General features: G+C 42.2%; 1 protein-coding gene across 5 annotated transcripts in view; it reads right to left on the bottom strand.

The window, feature by feature from the left end:
- The window catches only part of LOC124049018 (splicing factor, suppressor of white-apricot homolog), a 136,764-nt gene that overhangs the window by 62,223 nt on the left and 60,934 nt on the right, over nt 1-13,607 (bottom strand). For all 5 annotated transcript variants that reach the window (XM_046370295.1, XM_046370296.1, XM_046370298.1 and 2 more), the window contains exon 13: nt 429-622. In XM_046370295.1, the coding sequence (XP_046226251.1) occupies nt 429-622 (194 nt within the window). The remainder of the gene's footprint in view (nt 1-428; nt 623-13,607) is intronic.

The following is a 13,607-nucleotide window of genomic DNA, read 5'->3' as shown; positions in this document are numbered from 1 at the left end:
AACAACAGTAGAATAGTCGAACACAGAATCTCCCCTCACTGATCCACAACAACTTACTTAAATATGGCAGATCACAATGACCGACCACAACCCTGGGCAGATCTCTCTTATCTCTGTTCAGGCTGTGTGTGATATATGATATGATTTGCTTCCCTGCTTTGGTGCTCCAGACACAATCGATGTGGTGTCTTGGAAAGTGTGTGAAAGTAACTTAAAGTAAATTGTGTCCTGTACACGTGCGCACACGGAAAAAACACACTACACACACATACGTGTCCATTACTGTCAGCTGTGCAAATTACAATATGCTCCTTGATGAAGAAACTCCATTAGGAACAGGAAATCCATCTCTCTATGCCTGGCATATCGCTACTGGGACTGTCACCACCAGTGTGTGTGTGTGTGTGTGTGTGTGTATGCCTCCATACCACAGGCATGGCAGGGGTCTCGCCGGGCCGTCTGGTCTCAGGTTCTCCAGTGAGGGGGTTCTGGAGGGTCTGGAGGAACAGGGCTGCCTTCCTCTTCCTCTCTGCCTGCAGCTGCTTCTCCTTGGACTCCTTGGAGGCCTGGGCCAGCTTCTCCCTGGCGGCCGCAGCTAGACGGTCCTCCAACTTCAGCTTGGCTAGAGGGAGAGGTCAGGTACATTATAAAGATGAATAGTTTCTGCTTGGCTACAGACAAACAGAGAGAAAAAAAATATTTACTTGCTTTTTATATGTCATCAAAATCTATTGATGTCTGTCTGTTTCTGCATTGTACTTTTCTGACGCTTTATACTTTTATGACGCTTTGTGCTAAGGCTAGGTGATGTCTGCATGCTATTTGTTTGTTTGGGATTGGGTTTAAAAGTTGACAATCAAAAATAGATGCAAGTGAGGCACAGTGAGGGTTGGTTGCAGACTGAACGGTAAGGGAAAGCCATTACACACTACGTAGGGCCGATCACTCCTCTCCCCCACTCTCTGTCGGCCTGGTTCTCATTGGAATGCTCTGCCCGCTCTGTGCACCGTTTACTACGGGACACTGATGGAGGGGTTTAATCATAGCAACATACAGTGGTGGAGGGACCAATGGACAGCCAGTTCGACATGGCCCAGTCAGAGTGGGGAGAACACATGCCTTTTCTGGGTGTAATGTTTACTGTTTATTTTTTCCCTAATCAATCTACGCACAATACCCCATAATGACAAACGTATATTTTCCTTGTTTTATGTTTACAAATGTATTAAAAATAAAAAACAGATATCTTACTGAGATAAGAATTCATTTTGCTATGAGACTTGAAATTGAGCTCAGCTGCATGCTGTTTCCATTGATCATCTTTGAGATGTTTCATGTTTCTACAACTTGATTGGAGTCCACCTGAGGTAAATTAAATTGATTGGGCATAATGTATTAGAGGTCGATCGATTATTATTTTTCAACGCCGATACCGATTATTGGAGGACCAAAAAAGCCAATACTGATTAAAATCTGCCTATTTTTTTTTTGTAATAATGACAATTACAACAATACTGAATGAACACTTATTTTAACTTAATATAATACATCAATAAAATAAATTTAGCCTCAGGTAAATAATGAAACATGTTCAATTTGGTTTAAATAATGCAAAAACAAAGTGTTGGAGAAGAAAATAAAAGTGCAATATGTGCTATGTAAGAAAGCTAACGGTTCAGTTAGCTCAGAACATGAGAACATATGAAAGCTGTTGGTTCCTTTTAACATCAGTCTTCAATATTCCCAGGTAAGAAGTTTTAGGTTGTAGTTATTATAGGACTATTTCCCTCTATACCATTTGTATTTCCTTAACCGGCAGGGTAGCCTAGTGGTTAGAGTGTTGGACTAGTAACCGGAAGGTTGCAAGCTCAAACCTCTGAGCTGACAAGGTACAAATCTGTCGTTCTGCCCCTGAACAGGCAGTTAACCCACTGTTCCTAGGCCGTCATTGAAAATAAGAATTAGTTCTTAACTGACTTGCCTAGTTAAATAAAAGGTAAAATAAAATAAAACCTTTGACTATTGGATGTTCTTATAGGCACTTTAGTATTGCCAGTGTAACAGCATAGCTTCTGTACCGCTCGAACCAGCAACACAACAAAAACAGCCACCATCGAAGTTGCGTTACCAATGCACAGCAAGGGGAACAACTACTAGAAGGCTCAGAGCGAGTGACGTTTGAAACGCTATTAGCGCGCGCTAACTAGCTAGCCATTTCACTTTTTTACACCAGCCTCATCTCGGGAAGATGAGAGCTGCTGGCAAAACGCACGAAAGTGCTGTTTGAATGAATGTTTACGCGCCTGCTTCTGCCTATCACCGCTCAGTCAGATACTTAGATGCTTGTATGCTCAGTCAGATTATATGCAACGCAAGACACGCTAGATAATATATAGTAATATCATCAACCATGTGTAGTTAACTTCTTATGGCTGGGGGGCAGGTATTGAGTAGCTTGGATGAATAAGTTGCCCAAACTAAACGGCCTGCTCCTCAGTCTCAATCGCTAATATTATTAGTAGTATTGGGCAGAAAACAATCTAAAGTTTCCAAAACTGTCAAAATATTTTCTGTAAGTATAACAGAACTGATATTGCAGGCAAAACCCTGAGGAAAATCAAACCAAGAAGTGGCTTCTATTTTGAAAACTCCATGTTCCATAGCCTGCCTTTGCTCCATTTAAAGGGATGTCAACCAGATTATTTTTCCTATCACTTCCTCAAGGTGTCAACAGTCTGTAGACATAGTTTCAGGCATTTATTTTGAAAAATGAGCGAGAAAGAACATCGCGTCATTGGATGGCCAGGTGCCAGCAGAGTTTTGAATGCGTAACAGAATTTGGGCAGCCATTACCTTTCCCTCTCCGACTGAAAAAGACAGTTGCGGTTGATATATTATCGATTAGATATTTTAAAAACAACATGAGGATTGTTTATAAACAACATTTGACATGTTTCTGTGGACATTACGGATACTATTTGGAATTTGTCTGCGTTGTCGTGACCGCTCTTTCATGTGGATTTCTGAACATAACACGCCAAACAAACGGAGGTATTTTGGATATAAAAATAATTTTTATGGAACAAAAGGAACATTTATTGTGTAACTGGGAGTCTCGTGAGTGAAAATATCCAAAGATCAAAGGTAAACGATTAATTTGATTGCTTTTCTGATTTTCGTGATCAAGCTACTTGATGCTATGTGTACATAATGTTTTGTCGAGCGATCGATAAACTTACACAAACGCTTGGATTGTAAAGCATATTTTTCATCTGACACGACAGGTGGATTAACAAAAGGTTGTGCTTTGCTATATTGCACTTGTGATTTCATGAATATAAATATTTTTAGTAATATTATTTGAATGTGACGCTATGCAATTCAGCAGTTGTCAATGACAATTATCCTGTTAACGGGATGGCAGCCATAAGAAGTTAACTAGTGATTATGATTGATTGTTTTTTAGAAGATAAGTTTAATGCTAGCTAGCAACTTACCTTTGCTTACTGCGTTCGCATAACAGGCAGTCTCCTTGTGGAGTGCAACGAGAGAGGCAGGTCGTTATTGCATTGGACTAGTTAACTGTAAGGTTGCAAGATTGGGTCCCCCGAGCTGACAAGATGAAAATCGGACGTTCTGCCCCTGAACAAGGCAGTTAACCCACCGTTCCTAGGCAGTCACTGGAAAAAAATAATGTGTTCTTAACTGACTTGCCTAGTTAAATAAAAGTTATTAATAAAATAAAATAAATAAATAAAATTAAAAAACTGCAAATCGGCGCCCAAAAATACCGATTTCCGATTGTTATGAAAACCGGAAATCGGCCCTAATTAATCGGCCGACCCCTAGTCTGTATAAAGTCCCACAGTTGGACAGAGCATGTCAGAGCAAAAACCAAGCCATGAGGTCGGAGGAATTGTCCGTCGAGCTCAATTACTCCAAGATGGCGTAGCAGTCAGACGTGTGTTTGTCTTGTCCCATGTAAATAGTCGGTTTCATCATTTTTTTCGTATATATTTTTAACCTCACTTTCCACCTATGATCTAAATATACTTTCCTGCAACCCACCTCACACAATGTGATACGGATCTGCTATTTTTATACGTTATAACTGAAACCTCCATCAGCAGCTAGCCAGCTAACTAGCTACTAGCTTGTAGTAACTGTTAGCCACGGCTAGCGGTCTTCACCTTCACCTTTAGCTCGGACACCAGCCAGCTTATCAGCTGATATCAACCAGCTTATCGAGCGATATCAACCCAGAGCATATCAAACTGCTTTTCTCCACCACATCACAGAAATAGCATTATAAATATTCACTTACCTTTGATGATCTTCATCAGAATGCACTCCCAGGAATCCCAGTTCCACAATAAATGTTAGTTTTGTTCGATAAGGTCCATCCTTTATGTCCAAGTACCTCATTTTTGTTCACACATTTAGTACAGTAATCCAAATGCGCAGGCACTAGGTCCAGACAAAGTCAAAAAAGTTATATCCAGCCATCATAGCTTCTGCATGGCTAGAGGGTGGAGAGTGAGAGGGGGGGGTCTGATATCTGATACACTGGTATAATAGTTTCTGTTAGGAGAGAGGAAAAGGTCAGATATAGATTCATCAGAGATTCTGCTTGTATGGAGGGAGACCGTGAGGAGGAGGAGGTCAAGGATTTACTGTTAAGAGAGAGAGAGAAGGGATCAGGGATGTGCTGAGAGCGAGGGATTCCCTTGTGTGTCTAGGTGTGAGAGAGAAAAGCTACTGTACTGTGAGGCTCAGCTTGGAGCTTGGCTGGGGAGGAGATCGACACAGAGCAGATGAGGAGAGAAAATACGGGGGAGGAAGAGATGAGTGCGCGGGAGAGCAAGGGGCAGTGGAGGATCAAATGGAACAGGGTTGGAGGAGGGCAGACAAGAAAGCAGGGCTGGGGGAGGCAGATTAGCAAAGGACAGCGGAGGCAGTAGAGGGAGAGGAAGAGAGTGATGAAGGAAGACGCAGGCAGAGGAAGGGAGACCGAGTGGTTCAGGTACATATTGTAGACATTAACACTGCAATGAAGTGAGGGGCATAGGATGGGACAAGACACTGTATGAGAAAGAGTAGACAAATGTATTGAAGCGTATAGTCACATTTTAGCTCACCATTCCCAGACCCTCACCTCCTCGGTAAAGTTGGTGGCTATATAGGCTATAGTGGAGGGTAGATTGAGTGTGAATGGCACTTTAGTGTTTAACAGGGAAATAAGCTATTATGGTCTAGTGCCATCATCTGCAAATAGTGTCTGATTACATTCCTCTCTGTAGACACAGCTCAACATAACTGTTCATTGACAGAGAGACGACAAGGAGAGAATGGGGAGAAATAGATGAGACAGAAACAAATGGAGGACAGGACGACAGTGATCATGATGACTATATTAACGTGGACACTGGGCATAGACTGCAGCGAAGGGTTAAATTGCCCAGCCTGACAATACAATAGCTCAATTTACTGTGTGCCTGTGATCATCCTCTGCAATCTTCCCTAGTCTGTTCATCGAAAACACATAGGGAGAGCTAGAAAACAAGTCATTATATTACACAACCATAGGGGGTGAATATGGACTTCTTTCTATAAATAGGCTGGCTGCGAATCATAGGTGAATCATTTGAGGCTTAGTGTGAACACATCAGGAACAGAACTAACATTACTGCACCAACAAATGTGACAGAGACCTTACATATACTATACCACTCTATGGTAGATTCCCACTCACTTTATATGGAGAGAGTGAAGAGAGAGAGAGATGCACATTGCTACAACACTGTATATAGACATATGACATTTTAAATGTCTATTCTTTTGGAACTTGTGAGTAATATTTAGTGTTAACTTTTTTTCATTTCACTTTTGTTTATCCATTTCACTTGCTTTGGCAATGTAAACATATTTACCATGCCAATAAAGCCCCGTGAATTGAATTGAGAGAGACGGAGAGAGACAGAGAGAGAGCAAGCAACTTTGAAAGAGTATACATTGAAAGATGGAGGAGAAACAACAAGTGAGATGGATGGAGTGAGTGAAAGACTGAGAAGACAGTGACGGAGAGAAACAAAAAAAGAGAGGAGGGAGACGGACAGGCTGAGAAACAGACAGAGCTGTTCAGTCTGTGGGTGTGAGAGATGCCCCAATCAGTAGGGTCCTTGGCCACTTAAGTGCTTTAGCAAATCAAATCACTGGCTCTGCTTTAAAACAAATACACTATGGTTTCAGTCTCAGCCTGCCATCAGTAAAACTATTCATGCTGTTGTTTACAATACTACTAAGGGAGGATGATGGAACAAATTATTATTTTTGTTGTAAATGTTACTTTAGAATGGCATAAGAGACAAAGGACCCAATGGCAGATGAGACAGAAAACGTCAATGCATGAGCACACACATACTCTTTAGTAATGAGAGCTGCCACTGGTCTCACTCAATAACAGCACAGGCTTGGGGCTTTCAGGCATGAAAGAATGATTGAGGTGGTCTGTCTGAATCATTGGTCATGATACAGAGTGTGTGCTGACACACCCAAAGCTGTCTGCTAAATGGACCCACACACATAAGACACCCAGGGATTGTCTACTGTCTGTTGAATCCCACCATCGGTAATCACAGGCAGCCTGTGTGATCGTTTTACAATACATCAAATCAAATCTTAATGGTCACATACACGTGTTTAGCAGATGTTATTGTGAGTGTAGCGAAATGCTTATGCTTCTAGATCTGACAGTGCAGAAGTATCTAACAGGTAATATGTAAGACTTCCACAACAAAAACCTAAAACACACAATCTAGTAAAGGAATGTGATGAGAATATATACAGTTGAAGTCGGAAGTTTACATACACTTAGGTTGTAGTCATTTAATAACACTTGTTTTTCAACCACTACACAAATGTATTGTTAACAAATTATAGTTTTGGCAAGTCGGTTAGGATATCTACTTTGTGCATGACAAAAGTCATTTTTCCAACAACTGTTTACAGACAGATTATTTCACTTATAATTCACTGTATCACAAGTCTAGTAGGTCAGAAGTTTAAATACACTAAATTGACTGTGCCTTTAAACAGCTTGAAAAATAAAATTATGTCATGGCTTTAGAAGCTTTTGATAGGCTAATTAAACATCATTCAGGTAAATTGGAGGTGTACCTGTGGATGTATTTCAAGGCATACCTCATACCTTCAAACTCAGTGCCTCTTTGCTTGACATCATGGGAAAATCAAAAGAAATCAGCCAAGACATCAGAAAATTGTAGACCTTCACAAGTCTGGTTCAATTTCCATATGCCTGAAAGTACCACGTTCATCTGTACAAACAAAAGTACTCAAGTATAAACACTGTGGGACCACGCAGCCGTCACACCGCTCAGGAAGGAGACATGTTCTTTCTCCTAGAGATAAACGTACTTTGGTGCAAAAAGTGCAAATCAATCCCAGAACAACAGCAAAGGACCTTGTGAAGATGCTGGAGGAAACAGGTACAAAATTATCTATATCCACAGTAAAACCAGTCCTATATCGACATAACCTGAAAGGCAGCTCAGCAAGGAAGAAGCCACTGCTCCAGAACCCCCATAAAAAAGCCAGACTACGGTTTGCAACTGCACATGGGAACAAAGATCATACCTTTTGGAGAAATGTACTCTGGTCTGATGAAACAAACATAGAACTGTTTGGCCATAATAACTATCGTTATGTTTGGAGGAAAAAGGGGGAGGCTTGCAAGCTACAGAACACCATCCCAACCGTGAAGCACAGGGGTGTCAGCATCATGTTGTGGGGGTGCTTTGCTGCAGGAGGGACTGGTGCACTTCACAAAATAGATGGCATCATGAGAAAGGAAAATGAAGTGGATATACTGAAGCCACAACTCAAGACATCAGTCAGGAAGTTAAAGCTTGGTCGCAAATGGGTCTTCCAAATGGACAATGACCCCAAGCAAACTTCTAAAGTTGTGGCAAAATGGCTTAAGGACAACAGAGTCAAGGCATTGGAGTGGCCATCACAAAGCCCTGACCTCAATCCCATAAAAAAATGTGTGGGCAGATCTGAAAAAGAGTGTGCGAGCAAGGAGGCCTACATCAGCTCTGTCAGAAGGAATGGGCCAAAATTCACCCATTTTATTACCTTGTGGAAGGCTACCCGAAACGTTTGACCCAAGTTAAAACAATTTAAAGGCAATCCTACCAAATATTAATTGAGTGTATGTACATTTCTGACCAGCTGGGAATGTGATGAAAGAAATAATACTATTATTCTGACATTTCACATTCTCAAAATGGTGGTGATCCTAACTGACCTAAGACAGGAAATTTTTACCAGGATTAAATGTCAGGAATTGTGAAAAACTGAGTTTAAATGAGGTTGGCTAAGGTGTATGTAAACGTCCGACTTCAACTGTAAGTATAAAATATATAGATGAGCAGTGTCAGAGCGGCTAAGAATAGATAGTGAAGGATACAGTATATACAGTGGGGCAAAAAAGTATTTAGTCAGCCACCAATTGTGCAAGTTCTCCCACTTAAAAAGATGAGGCCTGTAATTTTCATCATAGGTACACCTCAACTATGACAGACAAAATTAGATGAAAAAAAAATCCAGAAAATCACATTGTAGGATTTTTAATGAATTTATTTGCAAATTATGGTGGAAAATAAGTATTTGGTCAATAACAAAAGTTTCTCAATACTTTGTTATATACCCTTTGTTGGCAATGACAGAGGTCAAACGTTTTCTGTAAGTCTTCACAAGGTTTTCACACACTGTTGCTGGTATTTTGGCCCATTCCTCCATGCAGATCTCCTCTAGAGCAGTGATGTTTTGAGGCTGTTGCTGGGCAACACAGACTTTCAACTCCCTCCAAAGATGTTCTATGGGGTTGAGATCTGCAGACTGGCAAGGCCACTCCAGGACCTCGAAATGCTTCTTACGAAGCCACTCCTTCATTGCCCGGGCGGTGTGTTTGGGATCATTGTCATGCTGAAAGACCCAGCCACGTTTCATCTTCAATGCCCTTGCTGATGGAAGGAGGTTTTCACTCAAAATCTCATGATACATGGTCCCATTCATTCTTTCCTTTACACGGATCAGTCGTCCTGGTCCCTTTGCAGAAAAACAGCCCCAAAGCATGATGTTTCCACCCCCATGCTACACAGTAGGTATGGTGTTCTTTGGATGTAACTCAGCATTTTTCACTTTGTCCTCCAAACCAAAAATATATATTTTGGTTTCATCTGACCATATGACATTCTCCCAATCTTCTTCTGGATCATCCAAATGCTCTCTAGCAAACTTCAGACGGGCCTGGACATGTACTGGATTAAGCAGGGGGACACGTCTGACACTGCAGGATTTGAGTCCCTGGCAGCGTAGTGTGTTACTGATGGTAGGCTTTGTTACTTTGGTCCCAGCTCTCTGCAGGTCATTCACTAGGTCCCCCCGTGTGGTTCTGGGATTTTTGCTCACCATTCTTGTGATCATTTTGACCCCACGGGGTGAGATCTTGCATGGAGCCCCAGATTGAGGGAGATTATCAGTGGTCTTGTATGTCTTCCATTTCCTAATAATTGCTCCCACAGTTGATTTCTTCAAACCAAGCTGATTACCTATTGCAGATTCAGTCTTCCCAACCTGGTGCAGGTCTACAATTTTGTTTCTGGTGTCCTTTGACAGCTCTTTGGTCTTGGCCATAGTGGAGTTTGGAGTGTGACTGTTTGAGGTTGTGGACAGGTGTCTTTTATACTGATAACAAGTTCAAACAGGTGCCATTAATACAGGTAATGAGTGGAGGACAGAGGAGCCTCTTAAAGAAGTTACAGGTCTGTGAGAGCCAGAAATCTTGCTTGTTTGTAGGTGACCAAATACTTATTTTCCACCATAAAAATGTGATTTTCTGGATTTTTTTCTCTCATTTTGTCTGTCATAGTTGAAGTGTACCTATGATGAAAATTACAGGCCTCATCTTTTTAAGTGGGAGAACTTGCACAATGGGTGGCTGACTAAATACTTTTTTGCCCCACTGTACATATAAGATGAGTAATGCGAGATATGTAAACATTCTAAGTGGCATTATTAATGTGACTAGTGTTCCATTTATTAAAGTGCCCAATGATTTCAAGTATGTATGTAGGCAGCCGCCTGTCTTTGCTAGTGGTGGCTGTTGAACAGTATGATGGCCTTGAGATTGAACAGGTTTTTCAAATCTCTCCGTCCCAGCTCTGCTGCCCCTGTACTGACCTCGCCTTCTGGATGGAAGCAGGGTGAACAGGTAGTGGCTCGGGGGTTATTGTCCATTAATACAGATTAGGTTTCCCCTGTCTGTGATTAATACCCCCTTTAATCTAACTGAGTGACAGCCTCCCTGTCACACAGCAATTAATTTCACTTGCCAGGCCCTTTCTTTACCCTGCGTCTCCTCTGACTGAGATAATCACACAGATGTTCCGTTCCTATGGACCCCTAGGGTTGGGTGTGTGTGTTGTCAGACTGAACCAGCACCTAAAACTAGGCCTAAATACAAGAACATTTGGTGCCTGTGTATGTGAGACCAGGCTTAATGCATGCTTAACATCAGGAATAGGCCCTATGAGTAACACATGCATTATTCTAAAATTGATCAAATAAAATAAAACCTATTATTAATCTACACACAACACCCCATAATGACAAATCGAAAACAGGTTTTTCCAAATGTATTAAAAATACAAAAATGTAATATTACATTGACATAAGTATTCAGACACTTTGCTCTGAGATTCGAAATTGAGCTCAGCTGCATGCTGTTTCCATTGATCATCCTTGAGATGTTTCTACAATTTGATTGGAGTCCACCTGTGGTAAATTCAATTGATTGGACATGATTTGGAAAGGCACACAACTGTCTAGATAAGGTCCCACAGTTGACAGTGCATGTCAGAGCACAAACCAAGCCACAAGGCTGAAGGAATTGTCCGTAGAGAGAGTGCCGAGACAGGATTGTGTTGAGGCACAGATCTGGGGAAGGGTACCAAAACATTTCTCCAGCATTGAAGGTCCCAAAGAACACAGCAGCCTCTATCAGTCTTAAATGGAAGAAGTTTGGAACCACCAAGACTCTTCCTAGAGTTGGCCACCCAGCCAAACTGAGCAGTCGGGGGAGAAGGGCCTTGGTCAGGGAGGTGACCAAGAATCCGATGGTCACTCTGACAGAGCTCCAGAGTTCCTCTGAGAAAGAACCTTCCAGAAGGACAACCATCTCTGCAGCATTCCACCAATCAGGCCTTTATGGTAGAGTGGCCAGACGAGAAGGCACTCCTCAGTAAAAAGCACATGACAGCCTGCTTGGAGTTTGCCAAAAGGTACCTAAAGACTCTGACCATGAAAAAACAAGATTCTCTGGTCTGATGAAACCAAGTTTGAACTCTTTGGCCTGAATGCCAATGTCACATCTGGAGGAAACCTGGCACCATTCCTACGGTGAAGCATGGTGGTGGCAGCATCATGCTGTGGGGATGTTTTTCAGCATCAGGGACTGGGAGACTAGTCAGGATCAAGGGAAAGATGAACGGAGAAAAGTACAGAGAGATCCTCAATGAAAACCTGCTCCAGAGTGGACCTCAGACTGGGGCGAAGGTTCACCTTCCAACAGGAAGCACACAGCCAAGACAATCCAGGAGTGGCTTTGGGACATGTCTCTGAATATCCTTGAGTGGCCTAGCCAGAGCCGGGACTTGACCCCAATCTCTGGAGAGACCAGAAAATTGCTGTGCAGTGACCCTCCCCATCCAAACTGACAGAGCAAAAGAGGATCTGCAGAGAAGAATGGGAGGAACTCCCCAAATACAGGTGTGCCAAGATTGTAGCGTCATACCCAAGAAGAATAGGGGCTGTAATTGCCGCCAAAGGTGCTTCAACAAAGTACTGAGTAAAGCGTCTGAATACTTAAAAAAAAAATTTGAAAATGATTTAATCAATTTTAGAGAAAGGCTGTCAGGTAACAAAATGTCGAAAAAGTCAAGGGAGCTGAATACTTTCCGAACACACTTTATATTTCCATTATGGGCTAAGCCATGGTGAGAAATACGACTGTGGTTTACTGTATCCATTTTGTTCCTACGCCCTTCCCTTCTCGCTCTCCCTCTCTCCCTCTCTCCCACGGCTTGTCTGACCTCCAGCAAAAAGGCAAAGTGTGCATGTGTATTTGATTGAGCGATGTCTTTCCTAGTCCGCCTGCTGCCCTCCCAGCAAGCACAGCCATATTACCAGAGAGAGAAATAGAGAGAAAGAGAGGCAGAGAGCGAAAGAGAGAAACCAGTAATGACGTTCAGAGCTTGAGGTGGGTGAGGAGATTGAGCTTGCTGACCTGCTGATCATCAGAGGACGGGGCCCTCTCTACGTTATCTAACATATCAGGTGCATGAATACAGAAGCAAACTGAAGTGAAGAGAAAATTCAGCAGCTCTTGGAGGACAGTGGAAGTTGTTAAAAATGTAGTAGCCTTCGGAACATGTTGGTTTTAACAAGCATTTTTATCAACTTCCACTGTCCTCAAAGAGTTTCTGGACTTCTTCCCTACTGAGACAGCAAGCCAGCACACAGACAGGCTGACTAGTACTGGCCATTCACACGTCAGTCTTTGTTCCCTCTATATTTATCATTCAGGTTCACAAACTACAGTATGACACTTCAGTTTATCAACTTTTATCATATAAAACAATATACACTGAGTATACAAAACATTAGGAACACCTGCTCTTTCCATGCCACTCACCAGGTGAAAGCTATCATCCCTTATTGATTTCACCTGTTAAATCCACTTCAACCAGTGTAGATGAAGGGGACAGGTTAAAGAAGGATTTTTACTTGAGACATGGATTGTGTATTTGTGCCATTCAGAGGGTGAATTGGCAAGACAATTAATTTAAGTGCCATGGAACAGGGTATGGCAGTAGGTGCCAGGTGTACCGGTTTGAGTGTGTCAAGAACTGCAATGTTGCTGGGTTTTTCATGCTCAACAGTGTACCGAGAGTATCTAGAATGGTCCACCACCCAAAGAACATCCAGCCAACTTGACAACTGTCGGAAGCATTGGCGTCAACATGAGCCAGCAACGTATTCGACACCTTGTAGAGCTCATGCCCTGACAAATTAAGGCTGTTCTGAGGGAAAAAGAGGGTGCAACTCAATATTAGGAAGGTGTTCCTAATGTTTTGTACACTCATACCCTGACAACAACACTCGCGTCATGTGCACGCGTTGAAAAACACATTTAGAAATCTATATCATTCAATTATTGCACCCACACTGCTTGCACACGCCAACGAGCTTCTGCGTTGCCAAGGGCTAAAATAGAAGTCAGTTCTATTTGTGATGCAGATCGCGCTGCAAGTCCTGCCTCTCCCATTGGTTTATAGAAGCAGGTACCCACGTGCAATCTCCTCATTGGTTATACCCACGTGGGTGACTGAAAGACGAACGAGGTCAGTGGCAGTAATGCACCGAATTTATGAAAGTTGCCAATCGCAATATAAAGTCAAGAGAAGAAAAGCCTGGAAGGAGGAGAGATGACTAGAAACGATTCTGTTGACTGTTTTATGTGTGGA

This window comes from Oncorhynchus gorbuscha, linkage group LG11 (assembly GCF_021184085.1).
Source record: "Oncorhynchus gorbuscha isolate QuinsamMale2020 ecotype Even-year linkage group LG11, OgorEven_v1.0, whole genome shotgun sequence".
Lineage (NCBI taxonomy): Eukaryota > Metazoa > Chordata > Actinopteri > Salmoniformes > Salmonidae > Oncorhynchus > Oncorhynchus gorbuscha.
Note: the sequence above shows the minus strand (reverse complement) of the source record. Positions and strands in the feature narration are given on the sequence as shown.